The sequence below is a fragment of the Podarcis vaucheri genome (genome assembly GCF_965113315.1).
Source record: "Podarcis vaucheri genome assembly, chromosome: 8".
Taxonomy (NCBI): domain Eukaryota; kingdom Metazoa; phylum Chordata; class Lepidosauria; order Squamata; family Lacertidae; genus Podarcis; species Podarcis vaucheri.
This window is the reverse complement of record NC_138766.1, coordinates 38,939,496-38,965,011: the sequence shown is the minus strand read 5'-3', so window position 1 is coordinate 38,965,011 and position 25,516 is coordinate 38,939,496. Positions and strand designations below refer to the sequence as shown.

The 25,516-nt window shown below is 39.5% G+C and overlaps 1 protein-coding gene across 6 annotated transcripts in view; it reads left to right on the top strand.

Annotated features, from left to right (window-relative positions):
• TSHZ1 (teashirt zinc finger homeobox 1) overlaps positions 1 to 25,516 on the top strand; it is a 79,561-nt gene that overhangs the window by 33,529 nt on the left and 20,516 nt on the right. The window contains exon 1 of one of the 6 annotated variants that reach the window (XM_082234955.1): positions 6,022 to 6,079. The exons of the other annotated variants lie outside the window; for them this stretch is intronic. Within the exon in view, the coding sequence (XP_082091081.1) occupies positions 6,046 to 6,079 (34 nt within the window). The 5' untranslated portion in view covers positions 6,022 to 6,045. Of the gene's footprint in view, positions 1 to 6,021; positions 6,080 to 25,516 lie in introns of those variants that run through there. 6 annotated transcript variants of the gene reach the window in all.

Below are 25,516 nucleotides of genomic sequence, written 5' to 3'. Positions count from 1 at the left end.
CTGTGTTTTGTACATTCCAGTTCACCAGAGTCAGGAGCTGTTCCAGTCTAGGTTTTACAAAAAGCTCAGGAGCTCTTGATATGGGCCCTGAGGCATTTGAAGAGAGATTTCTGGTGGGCTTTTCCCATGTCCTATATGTGTGTGGTAGAGTTTGTTCCAATTAAAGTCATTTTGTCACCATCAGTCGAGTAAAGAGTTGATCTTACAGTGGTATGCTTGCATATTGCAAATAAATTAGGGCCCCTCTGGGCATCTTTCTCTTTCATAATGACTTGTGTGCATGATGATATTGGGATGGCTATACACGACCTTGCTTTCAATATTGCGCCTGCAAACGTTACAGGACAGACATAGTTCTTCATTTCCAACCAGTGCGTGTCCCATAGCTTTCTGCTGAAATCCTGTTACAAATGTAACATGTTTGTTTGTTTGTTTTTCTCCTCCTTTTGTTGCACTGTAGTGCAGGTGTGTCCCTCCAAACAGCAATAATGTGGTAACATTGCGGAAGCATTAAAGGTAAAGGTAAAGGTACCCCTGCCCGAACGGGCCAGTCTTGACAGACTCTGGGGTTTGTGCGCCCATCTCACATCTATTGGCCGAGGGCCAGCGCTGTCCGGAGACACTTCCGGGTCACGTGGCCAGCGTGACAAAGCTGCATCTGGCGAGCCAGAGCCGCACACGGAACGCCGTTTACCTTCCCGCTGGTAAGCGGTACCTATTTATCTACTTGCACCCGGGGGTGCTTTCGAACTGCTAGGTTGGCAGGCGCTGGGACCGAGCAGCGGGAGCGCACCCCGCCACGGGGATTCAAACCGCCGACCTTTCGATCGGCAAGCCCTAGGCGCTGAGGCTTTAGCCCACAGCGCCACCCGCGTCCCATTACAGAAGCATTACAGAAACACTAATGAAATGGAAAGATGTGTGGATGGTCCAGTATAAATCTACATGTAATGCACTGATGATATGGCAGATTACACACACAAACACACCAAACAAACAAGCCAAACAAAACCAGCTTGGAGGGCCCCCCAGACATTACAAAGACAGCCTAATTCCCCCAATGCTCTCTCATTCAAACTAAATCTGTTATCAATGTCCTCTGGAATAGCTCATGCCTAGTGGAAGAACAGACCATGTAACAGTATGTTTTCCTGTGCATTTCGGTTTTTTAAAAATGTATTTCACTGTGTTGTGGTAGAAAGGATTCTGTGGGTGCTTCCAAACCCAAACATTTAAAAGATGCCCTGAATTGGTGTGCCTTACTGCTGCAAGCCACGTGGAGATTCCTTCTGATGCAAAAAGATTAGCAGGATCAATCCAAGGGGTACAGGCCAGATCAGAAATTGTAGCAATAAAGCATGCACTAGTACGTCTTCCTTAGATATTCATTTTCTGTTTAGTGCCACAGGCATTGGAAAACTTCCACCTAGACACAGCCTGAGAGTCTGATTTGAGTGTTTGAGATGAGCTTTACCTAGGTTTTAAATTTCTTTTCCACGGATAAAGGTTTCTCAGCATTGACATGCTCCCCCCTTTTGATGAACTTTAATCACTTCTTCTGTTTTAAAATTAATTACTAGTCCAGCTGTTTTAAAATTCTGCTGTCTGATCACTACCCTGTGCACTTTTGCTCTGCAATTTTATTTGCTGTGATCATTTTATTTACTTGGTTGTAAACATTTGATAAATTACATCAGCCAAATGGAATATTTACTTTCAGAAATTGATGACTTTATTTCCTGAGAGTGTGTGACCTCTAATGCATGTATGTAGAGCAGGCTATTGTTTTTCTCTGGTAAAGTTAGTTTTCTCGGTCTATTTTGCTAAGAGAAGTGAACTTCACGTAAGCCTTCTGCTTAAGTGGATACTTAATGGTGGTTATACCACTATGGCAAAATCTTGTTGTAAGTGATTATTACATGACAAAGCAGTAAAGCAGTTTATTACTAGAAGTTGTAAATTATATTCATTGTGTTGTGTTTGAGTAGCATTCTTTTGGCATAATGTGCTCAGCTCTCAACCAGTAATCTGAGAACGGACCTATATATGGCCAACAGAACTAAGTTACCATTAATACTCTTTGTATTCACTTGTCGGAGAGCATATCCTCTCCCAGTGCATATGGTTTATCATTGATAATTTTACTTACATGTTGACTTCCAGTACAGTAAAATTACTGCCTGCAGGCCCAGTTACAGACCACAAATGACTAGAGAATAAATAATATTGCTAGTATGATAATCTCTTACAGTTGGTATTTGGCTTTCCTGTGATATAGCAGCAGTGGAAGTTTCTGTTAGCAAGATTCAAGTACAGTGGTACCTCAGGTTACAGACGCTTCGGGTTACACGTTTTCAGGTTATGGATCGTGGGAAACCCGGAAGTATCAGAAAGGGTTACTTCTGGGTTTCGCTGCATGCGCAGAAACGCTAAATCGTGCTTTGCGCATTTGCAGAAGCGTCAAATCGTGTCACATGCATGTGCGGATGCAGCGCTGCAGGTTACGAACGCTGTAGGTTGGGGACGTGCCTCCGTCACAGATTATGTTCGCAACCCGAGCTTCCACTGTATTTTGAAACAGAAGGGTAGGATGCTTCTTTCAAAAACTGTTTTGCCAGAAAATCATTTTTGTTGGTTTACTTATTTTCAACTGTCTAGAAAAATTAAGATATGTGATATGTGTGTATCGCAAATGAGTTTCCTTCTGTTTGGTAGGATTCTGGTTAGTTGCAATTCATTTAATGTTGAGATTACATAAATGTAGGGATCTTGAGACTAACTTGAATTAGAACTGAACATATTCCTTAGAATTGTGGTAGTGCAGTAGGGTTGTCCATAGTGATACCTGCCTGGTTTTCAGTTTCTGTCATCTTCCCTCTCTCTCTCACTCCCCTCCTCTTTCCTCTTTCATTTAAAAAAAATCTGCAAGAATTGCACAGCTTTCCTGAACTTTTCTATTTCTATTTTATTTTATTTAAATATATATTCAAGTATTACTCTTTTACAGCTCCGAAAGATATGTATTAAATCTGCCTTAATTCCCCTGTACCTCCAGCAATGCATGTTTCAGCCAAAAAAAAATGCTAATTGTGTGTGGAGTACCATTGGAATATTGTTTTAGGTTTGTTATCCTTCAGTTCCCTTTTTCTTTTAAAAAGCTCTTTATTTGTAAAGCCTTCTTTGAGCTGTTCACACACAATTTTTCAAAACCAAAACCTAACATAAGCATAAACGTGAACAGTATCAAAAGCAAAATAATTAGTGTATATACGTAAAATGAGCAGAACACAAGATCTAGAGCAATGAAAGTTACAGTCATACTTGCAAAGAAAGCGAGTGCTAGAGAAGTGACAAATAAGGCATGATACAGGGAACACCTCTGAATGTGAACTATAGAGCCATGTCATGAGGCAGAACTTGCAAGGCTTTAACATGCATGTATCATTTTATATTTCTGGGAGTTTGCTGCTGATCTAGCAAGGCTCCTGTCATACTAATTAGACCCCAAATAAGCAGAAAGGCCTTTGCTGCATCTCTGCCCATGATAGCTTTAATTTGGTACATAAGCTTCTTGAACCTGAGAATATCCCACACTTTGTGAACTCATTGGACTAATAATAATAATAATAATAATAATAATAATAATAATAATAATAGTTAGTCACTCCCCCCCACAGAATTTAGGGTGTGCATGAGGAATTCCAGTTCTTAGGTATAAATAAGGAAGGGTGGATGTTTACTTAGATATCACCCTATTGATGTTAACTTTTCTGCATTTATTGTTCTTTATGTGATAATGGAAAACTTACAGGATGCACAATTTACTTCATTTTGCATTTTTAGATTTCTCACTACTATAGTTTTGTGACTAAATCTGAGTCGCAAACAAAGACAGTACTCCAGAACTATGCAAAATGGGTCGGATTTCTTTCCAAAGTAATTTTTTGTAGCAGATGAACATGAAGTTGCACGTTTTGCTTGGATACACACTGAAAGTGTCTCAACTCAGCACAGACCTGCACTAAATATCTCATCTAGTGCCAACACACTTTCATGTCTGATTGACAGATGTGTGTATCTGCTCAGCATCTTGCTAGACAGAACAAAAGAAGTATGGTTTCTAGGTGAATATGTGCCTAGCTAACTGGTATGATTGCTACGAAACGTAATTATTCATTTCCTGTACCATGTGCCTTTAATAATTAGCAACACACAGGAAAGGGACAGTTCCAGAGTTAACACCCATTCGCGGGTTTCAAATTTGAAGTAATTTGAATTGTTTAAAAGCCTTGAAGCAAAATACCACACACACCCTCCCAAAAGGTGACCATATTTTGTCTACAAGGCTGGTTTAGAAATAATTTTTCCAGGGGAATTAGTGTCTATCATGGTTCTAATCTAGAGGTAAGTATATGGTTAGTAACTTTCAATGTAAGATTAGCAAACTATATTAGTGTGTAACCAGAAGAAATAAACTGGGCAATATTTCATGGTTAATCTTCTAAATTGCCTTCTTTTTTATTATTTGACTTCATTTTTACCCTGGGCCTAAATCAAACCGCTGGTTTTGACCTATGAAGCCTTAAACACAATATCTCAGGACCACAATATCTCATGGTCTACCTCTCCCCATATGAACCGACCCAAACCCTGCAATCATCATCTGAGGCCCTTTCTTGCATGCCTCCTCTACGAGATGTCTGGAGGGTGGTGATGTTTAGAAAGATGCTGGATGCAGATAGTGAGAGTCATAGGCCTGGCCTAGGTTCACTCTCCAAACTGACTTCTATTCTGGATGAAGAATATTTCATAGAGGTTTGGTGGCAGAGAAATAACTCTGTGATACAGCTCAGAAAATGTTTTTTTCAGACAGAAGTCTTAAGGCCCTATGTAATATAGAGATCAAACGCCCTCAAGATGAGCAGGTTGATGACATTTCATTGGCAGCCTGTGACATCTAAAAGCTGAACATTGCAGAACCTAATTAGTCTGAACATAATTAGTTATAAGAGGTACCTGACAGAGCATCAAATCAGTGCAAAAGATCTTTGGTTGGATTTAGGACCCCTTTGAGGGGTTGGGGATAGAATGAAGAAAATTGCATCTGGTGCATTGCAAATGAATGATGCCAAACTTAATTATTAAAGAAGAAACATGAGATCAAGCACAGAGAAATGAGCGTGTGTCTCAGTCTTTATGGTTGGAGCACAGCTGTCCTGGACAAAATCTTGACTTTGGTGTGGTAGCATCAAGAGTGACATCAAGAAATGATGGAGATGCAGAGGATACATGAGGAAACAACACAGCAGCTGCAGGAAAAAGAGGGGGGAAATGACACCAGGAGTTTGGGTTAGCTCATCTGGAAGAGTCAGAGATGAAGAAAGATTTTGAGAGTTGGTGAAACAGCAAAGCAAATGGAAGAAAAATGGAAGAAGCAAAGATCGCCAGTGTTGAAGCAATGATTCTGCAACATCAACTTCGTTGGACTGGTCATGTTGTGCGGATGCCTGATGATCATCTTCCAAAGCAACTACTCTATTCCGAACTTAAAAATGGAAAGCGTCATGCTGGTGGTAAACAAAAGAGGTTTAAAGACTGTCTCAAGGCAAATCTAAAAAAGTGTAGTATAAGCACTGACAACTGGGAAACATTGGCCTGTGAGTGCTCCAGCTTTTACCAAAGGTGTTATGGGCTTTGAAGACACTCAAACTCAGGACGCAAGGGAGAAACGTGCTAGGAGGAAGGCACGCTTGGCAAATCCACACCGTAATCAACTCCTGCCCGGAAACCAATGTCCCCACTGTGGAAGGACGTGTGGATCCAGAATTGGCCTCCACAGTCACTTACAGACTCCTTGTTAAAACCGTGCTCATGGAAGACAGTCTTCCTCGGCTACAAGTGATCACCAAAGAAGAAGAAGAAGAAAAAGCAAATGTGAATTGGAATGGCACCAACTGAAAAAGAAGCCAGCAGCAGTGGAATGCCCAGATTTCCACTCTGTGCCTGTTGACAACACTCCAGTCCAGTGGTAGAGATACCTTACTAATGGACCATGAAAGTTTGTTCTGTAGTGATACTGGTGAATGAAAACATTTCTGCTTTATATGTTGCTGTAACTTGCTCCTCAGTGCTGTAGAACAGCACCCTCTGCCCCACCGGGCTAACAAACACCATCTGCCTTGTGGGGGGAAATAAGAGAGCCGGGGCAGAAAAAAACCCACCCTCGGACATGGACGAGGCAAAAGGCAAATGTGTGTATGCCCTAAACTGGATGGATCTTGGTTGGATGCTGTATGGGAGTTCTTATGTTCTTATACCAGAGATAAGAATCCTGTGGCCCTCCAAAAGTTGTTGGACTTCAGCTATCATCCATGATATCATCAGCCATGCCAGCTAGGACTGGTGGCAGTTGGAGTCCAATAGCATTTGAATGGCCTTACAAAGATCTTACACAATAAAGGAAAAGGAAGGTTTGATTCAGTTTGGGTTTAGTTCAGTTTGACTGCCAGAATGTTGTTACTATTCTCCTAAAAGATGTTTCAAGTTCATCCTTAGCAAATATTTGCTTTGTAAAGGCATGTTCATCGCATTCTGGTCTCCAGTATGTTGATACTAACTCATCCTCAAATCACAGCTGAGCATAAGTAGATAATAGGCTTTATAAGCGTATTTGTTTTGTTTGTTGGTGCTGTACTGGTGTAATCATAAAGTAAGTTTGAACTTTCATGTCCCTTTATCCTCTAGTGATGGACAAACTTAATGAAACAAAGAAATAATACTAGGATAGGCCTATCAATGTGTTTTTAGGGTCACACTGTGTGGATGCTGAGCTCTTAGTTAAATTGGAACATTTGTGTGGGTACACACACATATATGAGTAGTATTAATCAGAGTAGAAGGTGGCAGAATACAGTGGATTTTTAATCCTTTTGCTGTTACAGTTATTGTTGATTCACTGTAGTTGTGCCTAGGAAAGCATTTTTGTCCAGGTCTGAAAGACATACAGTATGTATGAGAGTACTATTTTCCTTTCCAGCACAACCAAACACGAAGATACGGTGAATAGGATTGGAGTAAATTTCTGTTCTGCTGTATGTGTTAATATCTAGGAATCCCACTGTAATCTCTGTTAGAAATTCTATTGTAAACTGTACCTCCATTTCAACAATCAGTTGCAACATGAAATTTCAGTGACAGGATTTCCTGTACTGTATATGAAATGAAGATGATTGCATAGAACATAAATGTGCCAGCAAGACAGATTTGCATATGGAAGTAGGTTTCTGCATGTGCAGCATGTATGGTTGTCCATTCACCTTCTGATATTTGCCCAGGTTTTGTAAGACAGAGTTAGATCAATGGCTAAACTAGCTCAGTATTGTTTACACTGACTGCTAGTGTCTTTTCCAGGATTTCAGATAGGAGTTTTCCCTAGCTTTGGAAATGCCAGGGATTGAACCTGAGACTTTCAATGTAGAAGGCAGATAGATGCACTACCACCGAGCTGTGCTCCTTCTCCTGAGCTATGGGTCTTCAATAGCTCTTTAGACATAGCCTAAAAAATATAGCACTTGAAATGGCTAGTAATATCTTTATTATACGGGTAGGGATGTACATTCCCATTCTGGACCTCTAGTTGTTATATACATATAAAGGAAGATTGGAGTCAAAGAGAGGTAATCTGTGTAAACAGATTTGGCAAGAATTCACCCAAATGAATTCCCCCCCCCCCACTTAATGGGACATGAGATACTGTCCACCACAAGTAAAATACAGTACTAGTATTTGGGGATCTTGCAGTTGCAATTTAACACTTTGAAATGGTGGATAAGTGATCTTGTACAGCTGAATTGATGTATTGTATTCTGTACTCTTGAAATGAGCCTCATAAATGAGTTTAGGAAAGTTACTAGCTCACACATTTTTAATTTTTAATTTTACTAGTCTGTTGAGGGCTGGCCGAGGAGGAAATCTGCTACATTTCTAGTACAGGGGTGTTTGTGTCTTCCATCCTATGCTTGGTTTCTGTGCTGGATGCAAGGGAGGGATAGAGCAGTCCATCTCTCCTCTGCCAGCCTGCTCACTTGCCTGTATATAATTCCTTGACCTCTATGTCTCTGGCTACCAGGTGAGTGGTTAAATACAAAGCTGCTTTAGACCTATATGCAGTATGTAGAGGATTCAAAATTACAGTGAAACAATAGGTGATGAATTATAGTTGAAATGATACTTGGAGAAAGTGATACAAATGAATAGGGGGAATAATGCCTTGAAAAAACTCTGACCTAACTATTACCCCATAGAGAATGGGAAACTGGTCTGAAATTTGTAATATATCCCTGTATAATGTTCCTAGATTATCACCTTCATAATGTAAGGAAGAACTATGTTAAAAGTTAATGAAGGAACTCCAATGGATAGAATATTTTTCCCACCATTAAATGACTGGTACAGACTTTTAATGGATGTTTTAACAAGGCTCTGTTATCCAAAGGACTATTGCTCAAATTGAAATCGGGTATATAATCAGTGAAGAGAAGCATTTTGGGTGGGAGAATATCAATGAAGTGCAAGTTGGTGGGGGGTGTAGCAGTGGGAAAAGGAAAGACGCAAGGGTTAGCCTGTATTTGTAATGACAAACACCACAAGAATGGAGATGTGTAAACATTTCGCACAAAAATTATGGACAAGCTATCTTGAGAATGATAAACACATTACTCACACATCTTTAGATACCACTTCAGCTTTCAAAACGAACATGGCAAGGGAGACTTTGTAATCTCCTCTCCCCACTGTTTTGCTATTCTGGGAAATATTTGTCTTGACTTTTCATCAGACATGCAATTCTGGTGTTACAGGTCAGAATACAGGGAACTGCATCACTATTCTTGCATGACCACTGGGGCTATTGAGTGTGAGGAAACGGAGGTCAACAGTCTCACTGACCATGTACAAACCTAAACTAGTTCCCTGAATATGGTTATAATCTTTCACCGTCCAGCTGCCCTATTCTTTGCAGCAAATTCATAAGTCCTCACCAGTACCTCTGTGCTTTTCATTTCATTTCATTTCTATTAGAGTCTTTTTATATAGCCCAGTTTGTTTTCTTTTCCTATTGATTATTTTAATGTTTTACTTGCATTCCCTCATTTCCCCCCTTTCCTCATCACTGAAATAAGTATGCTTCTGCTAAAATGGTATTTTCTTCTCTCACCAAAATGATATCTTTCTCTTTCCTTCATTATATCCTGCATCTTCCAACCTCATCCTGGCACAGCTGCAGATTTCAGAAGCCTCTTGAAAGGCTGTGCTTATTGGGTCCCCCAAAGTGCTGAATTGCTCCATATCACAGTGCCAGCATTGGCTAAATTCATGAGCAAGCAGATCTGGCAGCCATGGTAGCCTTTAATGGGCCAACCATGTGGATAAGCAAGGGGGAGGGCAGTATTGAAGTGGGCACTTGCAGTAGTGCAGCTATTGCAGGGCATAAGTAATAATATTAGCTGGGGACGGGCAACGTATCAGCCCCACTATGAAAGGTGTTGATACATGGTCTCACATTGGTTCAAGCTTATAGTCATAGGCCATATATTTCCCAGCAATTGCCCATATTTACCCACCATTCATTTTCCATCTTGCTAGGTGTTGGTTACTTGCTGGTTACGAATGGCTTCATATTGGCCTTAACCCTGCGATAGGCTGATATTTAGCCATATAAAATAACCATATATTTGAAAACTTTGGTCGGTTAACACTTGTGATACCTAAGAAACATTTCTGGTTCTATCTAGATATTCTGGGGTGTTTTTCTTTTACGCTGAGTTATAAATTAGCGACCACAGAAATAAGAAAGCCAAAGCCCTTCGCTCTTGATACTAGTAAAAGCTTCATACTGGGCATAAACTGTTGTTTCTTTTGGAATGAGGGAAGGCCAGCTCTTCTCTGAAAGCACTGAACTGGTTTAATTGAAAGAACAATTTGATTTGCTGCTATAGATGCTGCTCCAGTAAAACAGCTTGGAATGCTAACAAATTTTTTACTTTCCTCTCCCAAGCCAAGGATTTAGTACTGGCAGGTGAACTTGTGAAGGCTGCTCTCAAATATACAGAGACAATAACTGTCTTGGAGGTGGAACTTTGTCAATATTTTTTGCCTTGAGCCAAAAAAACATTCAGAATAATGGTGTGCTAAAGTCCTGCTCAAAAATGTAGCAGCTAGACAAAGGGGAATTTATTCCAACTTTAGGACTGTGTGCTTTCTTAGTCATCTGTATGTTGTAGCATCAACTATCAAGACATTTGAGGATGCCTGAAGGCATGTTTCTAGTTTCCTTTAAGTGTACATAATGCCAACTATGTTTTTGTTCTAAACAGAAACATTGCCAAGTGTTAGATTCAAACTTTAACTTATTACACCCTGAAAGCTATTTGAAGATACCTCTGTATTTTAAATATTAGCCCAACAAAACCATTTATCATTACTTAACTGGGAAATAAAATATTTATAGGAGCTTGCCATTTAAATACTTCTATGTTCTTATAGCCTCTAGTGAAGACAAAGTGTGATAACAAAATACTGGGATAAATTGGCAATACATGATAATTTTATCATTATAGCAATGAATAAAAATGTGAAGACATCATGCACAGCTATAGAACATGGATACCTCCAACCCAGAAATATAGACAAAGGAAATAAATAAAACTATTTACACATGAAAAACAGTCTTCACTTCCCCTAATTAGGACTATAAATAGAGCTGAGTGGAATGAAGGTGTTAATGCCTCTCAAAAAGTAGCCCCATTTTTTTTGAAGTGTGTGTGTGTGTGTGTGTGTGTGTGTGGATGCATCCCTGTTGTTTCAGCGACTGGACCAAATATTCCCTCTTTTGCTGGGAAGTCACAATGAAACTGCTGCAGAATGGTGAAATAGAAAGCATTGTTCTAGATGCATAGGAGCGCAGATTCTGCATATCCTCATGATATTGCAGTTAGTGGAATGTGTGCTTGAATATACATTCCAGTGCGCATTCTGACCCAGATGGTGTGGGACTTCAGAGTGAGACCAGGTCAGCTTTGTTTGCTCACCACATAAGAGCGACTTTAGCATATTTAACCATGTGATCTGTGGTTGTGGTGTGCAAGTCCTATTTCTGTCTTACCTAAAACCATTTGGACTCTGAGGGTTTTTGTTGAATGTTGGTAAAATGTCATGGTTTCCAGTGAACATGTAACAGGAATGCTTGAAAAGCCCAAGTGAGTGAAGCACCCTAATTTTTCTGCAAGTTTCCCCTGACTTCCTCGAGCAAAATAGGCCTTATGATGGGGAAGGGTGGTGGCTTAAGATACTTGGGACAGCTCATTAGCACACAAAAAAGGTCTTGAAGGCTTCTCCATAGCTTGGAGCATAAGTTCCTGCTGGGGATCATGGGGCTGGTAGTTCGTAGAGCATGAGACTCCTAATCTCAGAATCATGGGTTCAAGCCCCACGCGGAGCAGAAAGATTCCTGCGTTGCAGGGGGTTTGGCCTTGATTGCCATTGTGGTCCCTTCCAACTCTACAGTTCTATGATTCTATAATTCTATGACCAAGGATCAGACTGGGTAGTAGGAGGGATGTAGTTCAAGGCCCATTATAAGTCAAATCCAGCTCTGATTGTTCTGGGCTTAACTGCACTGAGGGTAGGTCTTGCAAGCAGGGAACATTTGTTTTTCTAGCTCCTGTTTAAAGTCTTGCTCTATCTCTTAATTCCCCTTAGCTAGGATCACATAGTGAAGGAGAAAGTAGAAACACTCTTATTAAGAATGATGCAGAAAGAGCAACAGATGAAAGGAAGAATGTTTGTGAAAATTCCTAGAGATTGTAAACTGTAAGAAGCTTCAAAGTAGCATTGGCATATTGGATACCTCCAAAGCAGCAAATCCTTATGTCACCAAAAAACTGCATTAGAAGTGAGTTTTTGACTGTGCAGTGTCGCAAACACAATGCTAAGTTGCAGTTGAGGAATATGCAAACAGTATTAGTAGCAGAAAACAGCTAGGACTGGTTTTTACATAGACATGTGCTACTGTAATTACACAATGAGGTACAGTATCTGGAATGCTGATATTTGCCAGTGTCATAGTTGTGGCATATGATAAGAGATAAAAAGTGTCTGCACATAAGAGATAAAAAGTATCTAATTTATAGCAGGAAGTCCATTAATTTAGATATCATGCCAAATTATAGCACAAACCATTGTTTTCGAAACCACTTCAAACTGATTCTGATTTTCTGGCTGATTGCAAGCAATGGTTTGTTAAGTCATGTATTGTGAAAACCTTAGTTGAGCTTTCTTTCTCAAGTCCTACCACTGTGACCACAACCATGGTTTGGCTTAGTGTGTTTGGCTTAGTCCAAACCCATACACATTATAAACCGTTAATCAAAGTTTATTCTTAGTTTACAGCTTGTGGTTTGTCTGAAGGAGACAAACCATAAACCCAGAGTCAATTACACACCAAGCCAAGCATAGTTTAGCTTACTACAGCACAGCGGCACCAGGACCAGAGGAGAAGCAAAGCAGCTGAAATGTCCTCTATGGGACACTATGTACTCATGCATTCACACTAAGCCATGGTTTGCCCTAGCATTATTTGTGATACATCACAGCGTTGTAGTTCTCTTTAAACCTGTTGCACAGCACAGAATTTCATTCATTTACACATACATTCAAAGCATTTATATCCTCATCTGGTAGAGCCCCCATTGTGGCTTAGAAATTAATAGGAATAACACAGCCCCTGTCCTCAGGCTCACAATTAAAAAAAGGCATGGCAGAAAAGGAAAATGGGAGTGGGAGGGAAAGCAGGTTCTGTCTCCAAATTCTTAATGTTTCAAGTTTCTTACAATGACCAGCTTCAATGGTAACTGACTGCTGTTCTCATGCCCCTGAGAAATAGCCTGGTGATCCAGCCTTCTGGATCACCTGAAAGTTGTTTACAAGGTGGGACCTTGGGGCACCTAGCTAAAATCTGCTGACTTCTTGCCACTCCTGTCACAAAGTCCCCTGCCCTGCCAGGAGATGGCCTTACCTTACATGGCAGCTGGAACTGATGATCTCTGTAAGGGGATGGAGGGATCTAGCCCAGCTAGTAAGAATAGCATTGAGTACATGAAAAATGTTATCCTGGGGATTTGGTTGGGAGTGCTTTCCACTGTGTATTAATCTGTAGGACAGGTATGAAAGAAACCGTAACTAAGAAGCAGAGATAAAGATAAGCTGCATCCATACATAATGCTAAACCATGGTTTGTTATCATGATCAGACGGTTTCCTCATGATTCTTCATGCATGAAAATTAAAGATTTTATTCCTGCTTTAGCTGCAAACCAAACATTTGCCATTATGGTTTGCAAATGCACTACAAACCTTGGTTACTGATTCAAGTTTGCTACTGACTTGAAAGTCACAGTTGTCAGTTCTGATCTCACGAGAAACCATAATTAAGATTCCTTAACCATAGTTTGATATGGTATGTAAACTCTGCCCGCCTCTTTATTTCAGAATGTTACAGCTTCTTTGAATTTAATGGGTAGCCTTAATTTCAGAATGCTGCTTCTCTGTCTTCACAGATCATAAACTATAGTTTCTTCCAGATTTTTTGTCAGAAAAATTTAGTGGGTTTAGATAGAAAAATACTTTTCTGTTGTTTTTGGCTGCCTGTTGCTGGGCCTTGTTTTGGATTGATGTTGATAGTTCTCCTTTCTGACCACTTGTTGCTGCTATTATTGTTTATAATAATAAACAGCTGCTACATAGCCAGAAACTTTGAGAAACACAGTGGTGTTTGTATTATCTGGAGGGATGCAAAACTTTTGATGGGTTGGAAAGGAAGTTAAGTATCAAAATATCCTGAATTGGGTTTTGAACTCAAACAGTAAAACATAGCATCCATCCATTGATGGAGAGAGATAATGGGGAAGAGATGCTGTGGAATGGTGTAGCTTCATCCATTGAGTCTGTGTAACAGCGGAGAAGAATCTTAGTTTGAATCATGCTTCATTCTTCCCCCCAAGTTCCTGTTAAACATAACCAAACAGATATAATTTTTATGACCGTGGAGACTAGAACCAATTCCTTTAACTTAACAGAATAGGGATTTGCTAATATTTCTCCAGTTGTGCTTCACAGTCCTTACAAACACAACACACACAACTCCAGTGAAGATCATTGTGCTTTACACTCTGCAAATTGGCAAAGCCTTCACGGAAAGTGACAAGGAGAGTGCTTTGAAAACCTACAAGAAAGTACTTGATCAAAAATATAAAACACAAAATCATGAGTCAATGGCAGTGAATTTCAGTTGAAGAATTGAAACCTAATTCATTGAACTGTGACTGAAAACAAACCATGTTAAATGTTTATTAACTTGTATTTCTGTTATCAGTGGATTTATGTGTAAAGGATAGGGTAGAGGGGAAGCTAGGGAAATCTTATCCTTCTGAATTATTTGCTTCTAGCCCTTAAATGGTGATGTAAGGGGAGTGTATTTTCCTCTTCCTTTTATGCTTTCCCCTCTGCTTTGAATTAGTGTAGCTAAATATATTATGCCATACTATTTACCTCAGTCTGCAGTTTCACTACCTCTGTATGGCTTCCCACTCTTAGAATTTTGCAAATAAATCACTGATCAATGTAGAGAGGCATCACGGCAAGTGTGCAGGCAGAATATTTTTTATGATGCCATAAACTGGATTTATTATTATTTTCTGCATGCAACTTTGTACATTTAAAGTTCATCTACATAGTACGGTATTGTATATGGGTTTCGTTTAATTGACGCTAATTAACTACGGGGCTGGGTTTATTTAATATTTTTTTGTTTTGTAAAATAGTTACAAATCAGTATAGGCTATGCTGCACTGGTCTCCACGATTTCTGAGAAACTATTTTTGTCCAGTATAAAATAATATATTATTTACATATTTGTAGAATAAGGATGCACTGTTAGTCTTTTGTTAATTTCCAGGTAATTAAACATTATTGTCTATTTATGAAAGAATTGATGTGATCTGTTTATAGTATCAAGACTGCATGATACCAAACTATAGTTGCATCCCTAATTAATGTACATAATTGTCATGGTTTTAAGGTGAAAATTAAAAAATGCTGTCAAATTAATCATCTACTAGGAGTTCATTAATTAGCTAACCTCATATAAATGGGCTGCATTTCGATGACAACTAGGAGTGAAAACCTAGCTAACTGAAGTCAGTAGGAGCAGTTACATTGAATTCAGTGTGATTAGTTCCACAAAATAATTTTATCTATTCTAGAGACTGTATTGGGAAACAGGAGAAATCCTTTTAGTGCTTTACAGAGGTTTTTCCAGACAGAGGTCTATCAATATGACCATCTTTAAAATAATAAAACATATTTATTGTTGAACCAAAATACACTGGGTTGTATTCAATACTGTACAAGCAGAGTTCTGCTTCCCCATCCTTCATGCCGCCCCAGATGCTTGCCCCACCTTTGGAGCAGATTTTGAGATTTTGAGGAAGATTCCAAGTAAGATGAGGAGGTAGGGAATTCCATTGGGCAAGTGGACCTCCATTGTGTGAGCAGAACAGAAGTGTTGGACACAACCCATTTTCAACTCTCCATCTGCCAAGGTGAAATGTATAATAACGCCATTGTTTCATGATAATGTGCAGCATATTACAAAATATTTTGCCTCATAACACATTAGCAAAACGTAGTCCTTTTAACACTGCAGAATATATAAAGAAACAGAATTTATATGGCACTTGCTTAGTGTTCTAAAATGATTCACATGCATTATCTCATTCATTTATAAAACTCTGTAAGGGAACAGAGTGCTATTTCCATAATGCAGATAGGGAGCTGAGACTGAGAGAAAGTGATTTGCTTAAGGCCAACTGAGGTGAGAGATGAATGAGGAATTTCACATCTCACATTCTTTACCACTGCACTACACCTGGCCTCAGAAAAGGTCACATTGCTTTTTCAAGAATTATTGATAGCATGATACTGCTGAGCAGATTCATCTTGTTTCTGTAGGGAATTCTGAAATGTTGAAACATTGAGGTTTCAGTTCTATACTCACCTGGGGGAAAGCCAAATTGAACAGAGTGGTGCTTCTGAGTAGACACACATAGGGCTGCACTGAAAGTGGCATGTAGTTTTTAATCTGGCAATCTTAAAACAAACAAACAAAAAAAAAACTGGTCCGCAGGAAGATATCAAACATGAAGTGTTAAATCAGGTTTATAGGGTTGTACTCAGTACAGGGCTGATGCAAGAGGAATTCCCCTTCTTTTTCTCCCCACTGCAGTCTGCCGAGCCCACAAAAAAGCCTCTCCTGAGGGTCTGGTATGTGAGATAGAGGATTGCAGTGGTAGAGGGATTGTGAGAAAATAGGGCAGAGGCAATTTGCATGAGGCTCACACTGATTGTTCCCTACCTCTCTGATGTTACATCATGGGTAAGCGTGTGTGCACAGTGGAGAGGAAGGGGCAGGCATGAATGCCCTAGTGCAAATGTGACCCTGGGTATAATGCATAATGCATTAGTTGAATTGGTTTTTTCCAAAATAAAAATTTAAATGCTGCTTATTCAGAAAACTCTTAGAGTGGAATAAACTAAACAAAAATATATGGAAATGAAAAATGCAACAAAACAAGTCCAGCAAAATACACAAACATCAGCGGACAACCGTAAATGATATCAGCATCCCCTGAAAAATTTGATTATTTTGAGCCAGTGTTAAAAACACAAATTGATTGAAGTCTGTCCAACTCTTGAGAAGTCAGAAAGATTCACAGAGAGAGCAACCGTTAGATGAATCTGGAACATGTTTTACCATCAGAAGGGGCAGTAAGGAAAAGGTGATCTCTTAGGTATCATGATCCCAAGTTGTTTATGGCTTTTTACCCTGCTAACAAAACCTTAAATTGTCTGTTTTCAGGTCACTGGCCTATGATATTCCTTAGAGGTTGTGGTGGCATGAGCAAAATGTCCTTAGATGATCTAAGTGATTTTACAGAATTATACAGGGGAAAGAGATTGGTCTTTCAGGTCATGTGCAGTTGCACTTCTTTCAACAAAAAGCTGTGCATTGCTTTCATTAATGTTAGAAGAGCGATACTTACATACATGGTCTATTTTATTTTATTTGAACCTAGAGTATTTTAAGGGTGGATCATGGTGGCTTACAATTATGTAACTGTAGCTTTATTTATATAAAAGGAACATTTCCCTTACTAAGAATTTATGAGACCAGCATGCATTTTGAAATAGAAGCATTCAAAGGTAATTACATTTAAAAAAGCAATTCTGAAACTAACAACACAGTACCCCATATCATGAATTTATACCAACTGAAAAGCTGGTAGGGAAAAAACTTTATTTTTCCTTCCCCCAACCTCTGTGTTTGTCCACGTGTATGGTATTTTATTATGGCAAGATTATTATTAATTGTAGCCAATATATTCTTTTGTATTGTTAACCGTGTTTGCATTCATAATGCCTTGTACTAACTCATAAAGTACAACCAACACCGAATTTATATCTATCTGTTAAAGAAATTATACATTTTTTGCTGTAATACTAGTGGCAACAATAACCGTACCCTATGCGGTACATTTATTATCTCCGCCCATCCAATTAAATCTCTGAGTAGGTCTCTCTTTGTTAGTCATGATATTCAGATACCAACATTTCATTCTAATACAGCATAAAGGGAAAAATCAAGACTGCCGCATCCCTCCCATGCTGCTTTGTCAAATCTTGATGTACCATTTTTGTGGCAATGAGGAAAACAAAATGACCCTTCCCTAAATTCCTAATGCTACAACGTTATAATTTTAAAAATAGGAATAATCAAGCTATAGGAGAATAGATGACAGAGTGAAGAAACTCAGATTTCTTACTACACTATTGATATTGGTCTAACATTCTCTAATCTACGAAAATTAAGAATGGGGCAAAGTGTTTGGTCCTGAGGGCCACATCAGAAATATCCCGCAAGCCTGAGGGCCAAAGCTAATGCATATATTTTAGTTCTGCATTATTAATGTAATTTGCATGTCATTATCAAGAACTTAGGGGATGCCACGCTACAGCTTGTGAACACATTGAGCTTATTCTACTACTGTCATTCTGAATTACTTTCTTTCAAACTGGACAAATTTGCATTGTGATATATGAACTTGAGGCACGATTTCCTGGAAAATTTTTAACAAAGTCTCCTGAAATGCATACAGCTTTTATTTCACTGGGAATTTTCAGTGAAACATGCAATGAAGCAAATGGTAGTTTTAAAAATTAGGGCAGTTGGAAATCACAATGAAGGTAAGTCGTCCCCCCCCCCCCAATTTGCCTTCTTGTTAGCGATCCTTTAGTATTTCTGCAGTTTCATTTTCAAGCTGAGGGGTTTGAAAAGTCTAGAAGCAGAGGATACATCCTGTAAGCAGCCTTGACTGTGGCCTATATCCCTTTTATCTTGCTGTTGTTTAGTTGTTTAGTTGTGTCTGACTCTTCGTGACCCCATGGACCACAGCACGCCAGGCACTCCTGTCTTCCACTGCCTCCCTCAGTTTGGTCAAACTCATGTTAGTAGTTTCGAGAACACTGTCCAACCATCTCGTCCTCTGTTGTCCCCTTCTCCTTGTGCCCTCCATCTTTCCCAACATCAGGGTCTTTTCCAGGGAGTCTTCTCTTCTCATGAGGTTCCTTTTATCTAGCATATGACAGTGTGTGTGTGTGTGTGTGTGTGTGTGTCTGTGTGTGTAGACATTGCCTATCAAGCTCTTAGAAAGTGGCTTTTGGCAGCCTTTATGAAACACACACAACACCAGAGAGACAACGGAGGCAATCAAACTGCCTCACCTGCATGTGATTTTTAACAACAACAAAAATTGTCTGGAATACATACATACATATACATAAATATACATATGTGTATATTTTAAGATGCTGCTGGCATGTTTCTCTCCCCACCCCCTCTAATAGTGATGAATGCCAACAGAAACTGAGCCCTAAACAAGAAGTGATGTTACACTATGCTTGGAGAAAGTCCAAGGATTGCAAAAGTACAGAAAAGTCATATGCACACCTAAGGGGCACCCCCTTCCCAAATACTGCACAGTAAGGACTGAGCATGCACAGTAGCCAAGAAATGTTGAATGGCAGCAGGAAAAGAAATACAAAACTGAGAACAGGGAATGGAACATCCCAATTCAACCTCATATGGTTTATGGCATCCTGGTGGAAAGCATGGCTGGTTGTCTAGAACCCCATTTCTGTTAGCTGTTGCATGGCTCATTTGTTAAAGTAATTATCCAAACAGTTGTCTCTTCTGTACTGTCTCATTTCGCCACGTGGCCAGTGTTTCTTTCCTTTTGTAAAGCGCTTCCCTCCAAGAGATGATGCCATAGCACCTAGCCACAGGGAGCATTCTAGCAGTTTTTCACAGCAACATTATCTAGTGTGGGGTCTGCCTGCTTCTATGGGCTTTGGGGGATCCTTTCTTAAACAGCGAGTTCTGTATTTTTCTGAAAGTATTCAGAGTGTACAGTCCAGTGGTACCTCGGGTTACATACACTTCAGGTTACAGACTCCGCTAACCCAGAAATAGTGCTTCAGGTTAAGAACTTTGCTTCAGGATGAAAACAGAAATCGTGCTCCGGTGGTGCAGCAGCAGGAGGCCCCATTAGCTAAAGTGGTGCTTCGGGTTAAGAACAGTTTCAGGTGAAGAACAGACCTCCGGAACGAATTAAGTACTTAACCCGAGGTACCACTGTACTATCAATTATGCCTTCACATATTCTAGGACACTGGTTAATGTTACAGTGTTGCTGCTGCATAGTGTGTGGATCTCTGGTTTTAGAAACATGATTTAGATTATGGGAAGGCTCCATGAGAGAAAAAAATAGTGGGTCTTGCAGAAGTCAGAACTTTAAAATCCTCAGTACCCATTCCTGTCTCTAATAAGCAGTTTGCATTCCTGTATCTTGTGCTCTGACCCTTATCTGTTCTTTACTGGACTAAGAGTTCTGACATGGAGAAGGATGACTACATTATTTCAAACTGTCTGTCAAACTGTACATGGGTCATTGTTTGCCGTCTTCTACCTCTCCCCTCTCAAAAAACTTGGTTTGGGGACTTTTGCAGACGTGAAATCCTGAAAACCCACATTAAAGTTCTGTTGATTTAGTATCAAGAAGTTTTATTGCTAAAAATGTGTGAGATTTACCATAAAGCAATGTGAAGAATAAATGGTTCCATTTATCGCATTTAAACCTTTAGTGCTTTTTTTACTTTTGCACATTACTGAAAATAAAGCATTTTAGAAGCTGCTTAGTTCTTTTCGAATTGAAACATTTGAATATATGTATTTATATTTACCGTAGCCAAGTGCATTTAACTTTCTGTTTGTATATACACAAACCCATAGAGACAATTGTGCATACTTCAAATATGTCCCCCCCTTTACTATATATTGAACAGGAGAGTAGGCTTAGTCTAATAATGACATTCCCTATGTGGATGAAGAAATTGTGCTATGAACTATTAAAGAGATTAGTTTTTGTTTAGAAGTGGCAAATTTATTATTGCATCTTCTGATAGTGTTCTATCCTACTTGGTAGAGAACTAAACTGTTTTTTCTTGAAATACAGTTAATATCCACATCTCTCCCCCCCCCTTTGCCATCTTTTCATTCACCTCCACTGCCTCTCAGTTTACTCTGGCAGAGGCCTAAGTAAAGTAAACCATGTGCTTTTGTGCTGTCATATTTGATTTGGACTATATTCTCACTGTTATTTGAAGCTAACATGAAATGCAGTGTCTGCATGACCCATTTTAGCAGCCCATTATCATAATTTCACTCTCATATGGCTACTGAGTTAATGTACTTACAAATGACAGAGAAAGCATGTTACATGACCTTAAGGGTTTTCAAAAATTAAATGACGTAGTAGGTTATATTTCAAAGAATGGCTAAAGAGAACATTTTTAATTATTATTATTTTTTGCACCTTAAGGTGTCACTGGTTAGCATGGCAACGGTATTTGTGCGTGTGTTAAATATGTGAACGTATAAGCTTTATCAGAATCTGCATTCCATAATTCACTCAAAGAAATTTTGGAAGACTGATTTAAAAACGGTTCCAAAGAGAGGTTGGTGTTGTTTTGTAATTGCCTAATGCTTTACATTTCTTCATGTAGGGTAGAGGTGGCTTTTTTTGGGTAATGTTTCAGTTCATATTTGTTACGGTGCTATTCAGCTAAGTTTTACTCAGAGTAGACACACATTCATTTAATTTCAGAAGATCTACTCTGAGTACAACTTTGCTGATTAAGGGCAGTATTCAACTAAGTTTGAAATTTGTTCATGCACAAGTATAAAGCCCTGAAGAATTACTGAGACAAGATTTTGGAGGCTGTCATATAATGGATCCTATTATACGATGATGACTCTTCAGCAGCCTTGTATTGAGCAACTTTCTTGGCAGCCATAGATAACAAGGGATTTCATGCAGGCAAATATGCAGCCTGGCAAGAGGAGGTAGCAATCTCTCCTTCCCTCTTCCACCCATGTGCTAGGTCTCTCTGCTACCTGGGGTTGGATGAAGGAACACCTCCTTAGCTCTTTCCCTTTCCACCAGCCCTCTTGCTAGAAGGTTTTTTGTTTTGTTTTTTTACTACTCCACTGAAAGGCTACTGTTCTGCATTCCCATCATGGTTGTGAAGGAGAGAGCTTCCCTTCTTCTGCAGCCAGCATGAGAAGGGCAGAACAAAGACTGCGGGCTAATAACTTTCAGGGATTTATTTACAAGACTGCTCTTAAAGAGTCATTATTTCACAGTGAAAGTATGCATGTATTCATGTAGCATTTGGATATGCATCCTATTTTAAGCATACAGGATTAGCATTTTATCAGGACATAGAGGCCTACTTGGCTTTTCAAATGGAGAGTCTTTGATGGGTTTTGGTGAAAGGCATCAGTTGTGAATTACTGAAGTGTTTCTCTATGCATGAGTGCATGCGCGCGCGCACACACACACACACAACACATGGAATGAGCACAGAACCTGGGGTGGTTTCCAGCTAAGTTTTACTGAGAGCAGACCTACTGATGTTAAATGAACCTCAGGCATGTTCATTAATTTGACCAGGTCTGCTCTGAGTGAAACTTAGTTGGCTACAATCCATGGAGTCTGGATACCTTTTCCCAATATTTACGTATTTAAGCCAGCAGTGGTATGTTTTTTTGTACTCTTACACAGTAAAGATCTTCGTTCCTGTGGAACTAGCTACTCCAGAATTACTCCAGAGCAAGCAAATAGTTCATGGAGTACACCATGAAGCTCCATGGAGAAGCTCTGCAGAATAATTTGATAAATTTACAAGTATCTTCATTATTAGTCTTTGACACTGTGGCTAAGACTAGGGAAATATAGAAATGCAAGCATGTTTTCTGCCATCAGAAGCTGTAGCGTTTAGCTAAAATTAGAAAGTTATATGTAAAGGTTTTGGGGGTGGAGTGGTGGAAGAAAATGCTGCAATGACAGAATGAAAAAGATCCACGTAAATTATGTTTCAACTATCCTGTATTCTAATTCTTACAGCAGGGTTGGGCTATCGTCATAATGTAAGCTATTGTCTTACCACCTTCCAGCTTGATTCCTACTGTTGGATAAATGCTGGAGGAGATAAGTGCAATGAGTGGTGAAAACCTTCTTGCACTCGCAGATGATTTATTTATTTCCTTCCACATATATCCTGCCTTTCCCCAAAAAAGATGCACCCAAGGTGGGATACATGTGGTTCCCAGGTTGTCATTAAAAAACTCCAAATGCCAATAACCATAAAAGCACTTAGGCTGCAATTGTGAACCTCACTGAATTCAATGTTACTTATTTCTGAGTAGAGGAGCAGGAGAATTGTATTGTCAGTTTCTTTCAAATAGTTCTGTTGAGTGTCGTCCTGCTGCTGCGAGCAGTTTTTCAGGGAGCACATGGAACCGCAGTAGGAATCAGAGGCCCAAAGAGTGTCTGTACAAGGATACACCTTCAGATCTTAGCCATATTCAGTTATGGTATTCAAGGATTTTTCAAAGTACATATGATACTAAATGCATCACATTCTTCTATGTGATTTTTTTAAAAAAGAAATACAAATCTTCCAATACAAAATCTTGCAGCAGTAAGTTAAAAGATTTCACTGATTTAAGTTTACCAGATTGCTTTCTTCGGCTGGTTAGCTTTGGTCTTGTTATTCTGCATTAGTTGTATTTAACAGTCATTAGAAGTGATGGTGGTTGAATACAGAACTGCCCCAAAGACCTTATCTACGGTATGTAGAAGCTTTACACGATGGACACCATATTTAAAAGACTCTATCCTGCATGCCATTGTTGCCAATCCATTTATGTTTTTATATACCCTTATACAGTATATGATGTATTACAGAGGCCAAACTGGCCTCAATGAGAAATCGGGCATTTAGTGTCACCAGTCCCATTCTGTGGAACACTCTTCCAGCAGGCACCCTGTTATTATTTTCAGGCATCTCTTGAAGACCTTTTTTGTAACTGTTTACATTTTTGATAAGTCAGTCATTTTAATGCTCTTTATTTTTACAGTTTTATGGTGTTTTATATTTTATTGTATATATTGTTGTGCACTGCCGTGTTGTATGAACTGGCGGTATATGAATACTTGTATAAATAACATATCAGTCTGCTGCAGCAAAAATGCCAGAGTCTTGTGGCACCTTAAAGACTTAATATATGTTATCGTGGCATGAGCTTTTGTAAACTAGAGCTGACTTTGTAAGATGCAGTTGGTAAAAGGGGTGTATGTGTGTGCATGTGTGCACAGAGGAAGCAGTTTGGCAAAAAGATCATGAATGCTGGTGGTATCAATGGGCCTGAAGATAGGGACACAGTGATCCATTCGCAGCAGCTGTCCCTGTGTTGATGCTCATTTTACATTAGTAGTATGCAAAAAAAAAAAAAAAAACCCCAACCCAGAGTCCTGATTAAGTCTGAATTGAATTGAATCCAATCTGCTGATCAAAGTCTAGCCATTTCCTGCTGTAGAAGGTCACATATATGTTAGCAGGACCTGCACACCAATGCAGTATCTGGCTGAACCAAGAATTGCTGATATGAACCAAAGATTTTCTGTCTATTTGGAAATCTTCCTATGGCTGTTGTAGAGTTACCTAGTGCTGGAAGTAACAGAAGTAACAGAAGTCATAAGTGGGAATGGGGAGTGTGATGTAGTACTGCAAAAATAGAATAAAACCAGTGTTCACAATGGATGTGGTTACAGACTGAAGTGCAAAATATGGTTACCCTCTGTTTTATCTTTTTCAATATTCTTTATTTTATTTTTTAAAGATCAGGTGGAGTGGGGCACAGGGATCTACAAAATTAAAATTGATCAAATTGGAATACGTAGCATTTAGGGAGAGTGGGAATTGATGTTTCTAACATATTCTTTCACTTAGAGCACACAATTCATTCTGCAGGCTTATATTGACGCCCATTATGTTTAACTCCTTTTCCCTTGGTCCCTATACTTGGGTGAGAAGATTATATCAAGATTTGCAGGCATTCCATATTTGCCATTGGAAGGTTTTGTGATTTCATTTTAAATGCTGCATGGTATTATTCCTCCTAATTGGAATACGTTGCACAAACTAAAAGACAAGAGTTGGCAGTGTGTCTTAATAAGTTTGAGGGTAAGGTATGCAGTGTACCGTTTTCTTAAACCAATTTGCTCAGTGCAGCGGTTCTCAGTATGTAGCTTTTATGAAACCTAACCCAGTAATGCACCAGATGTGGGTCTCTTGGAGATTAATATAGACAAATGTAAGTCAGAATCCGAACATAGATAGTCCCTCACATTGAGCAGGGCTTAGGGTGTGTGTTTCCACAAATCCAAAGCCCTGGTCTCCAAACCAGTTCAAAATTCAAGTGGGGCCGGCTTCAACACCTGGCGTCAACACCTGGTGACCTTGGGCACCTAGAATCCTAGCAAGTTGCACTTCTGCTCCTTGCCATGGCTCCGCTTTCAAAACATTTCCAGCCCCTTGCTGCAAGTTGTCTCAGGTGGTTAGGTAAGCCATCACTTAAATTTCCACAATGTCCCAAAGTACTGGCACACTGTGGGAAAAATAATTGGCAGGAAGATCCAGCCTCCTTGGCTGGACAGAGCACTGTTATAACCCTGGTGCTCTCTGCTAGGTAATCCTTCCAGGTACTGCTGTTGGAGAAGCCCACCGGAGCCCATCGTGTGCAGGGCTCTCCAAACTTGGAGTCAGTCCTGACTTTAGAGAGATTCAGAAGTAACTTGGCATGTGGTTAAGGTATAGAGCTCTGCTGTTCAAAGGGGGTAGGGAGCCCCACTGTGTACACTCCAGCTCTCCAGTGTAGCTATATCCATCATAGTAATTCAATAATGGCATAAGTCCATTGGTTTCAATGGGTCTAGTCCAGT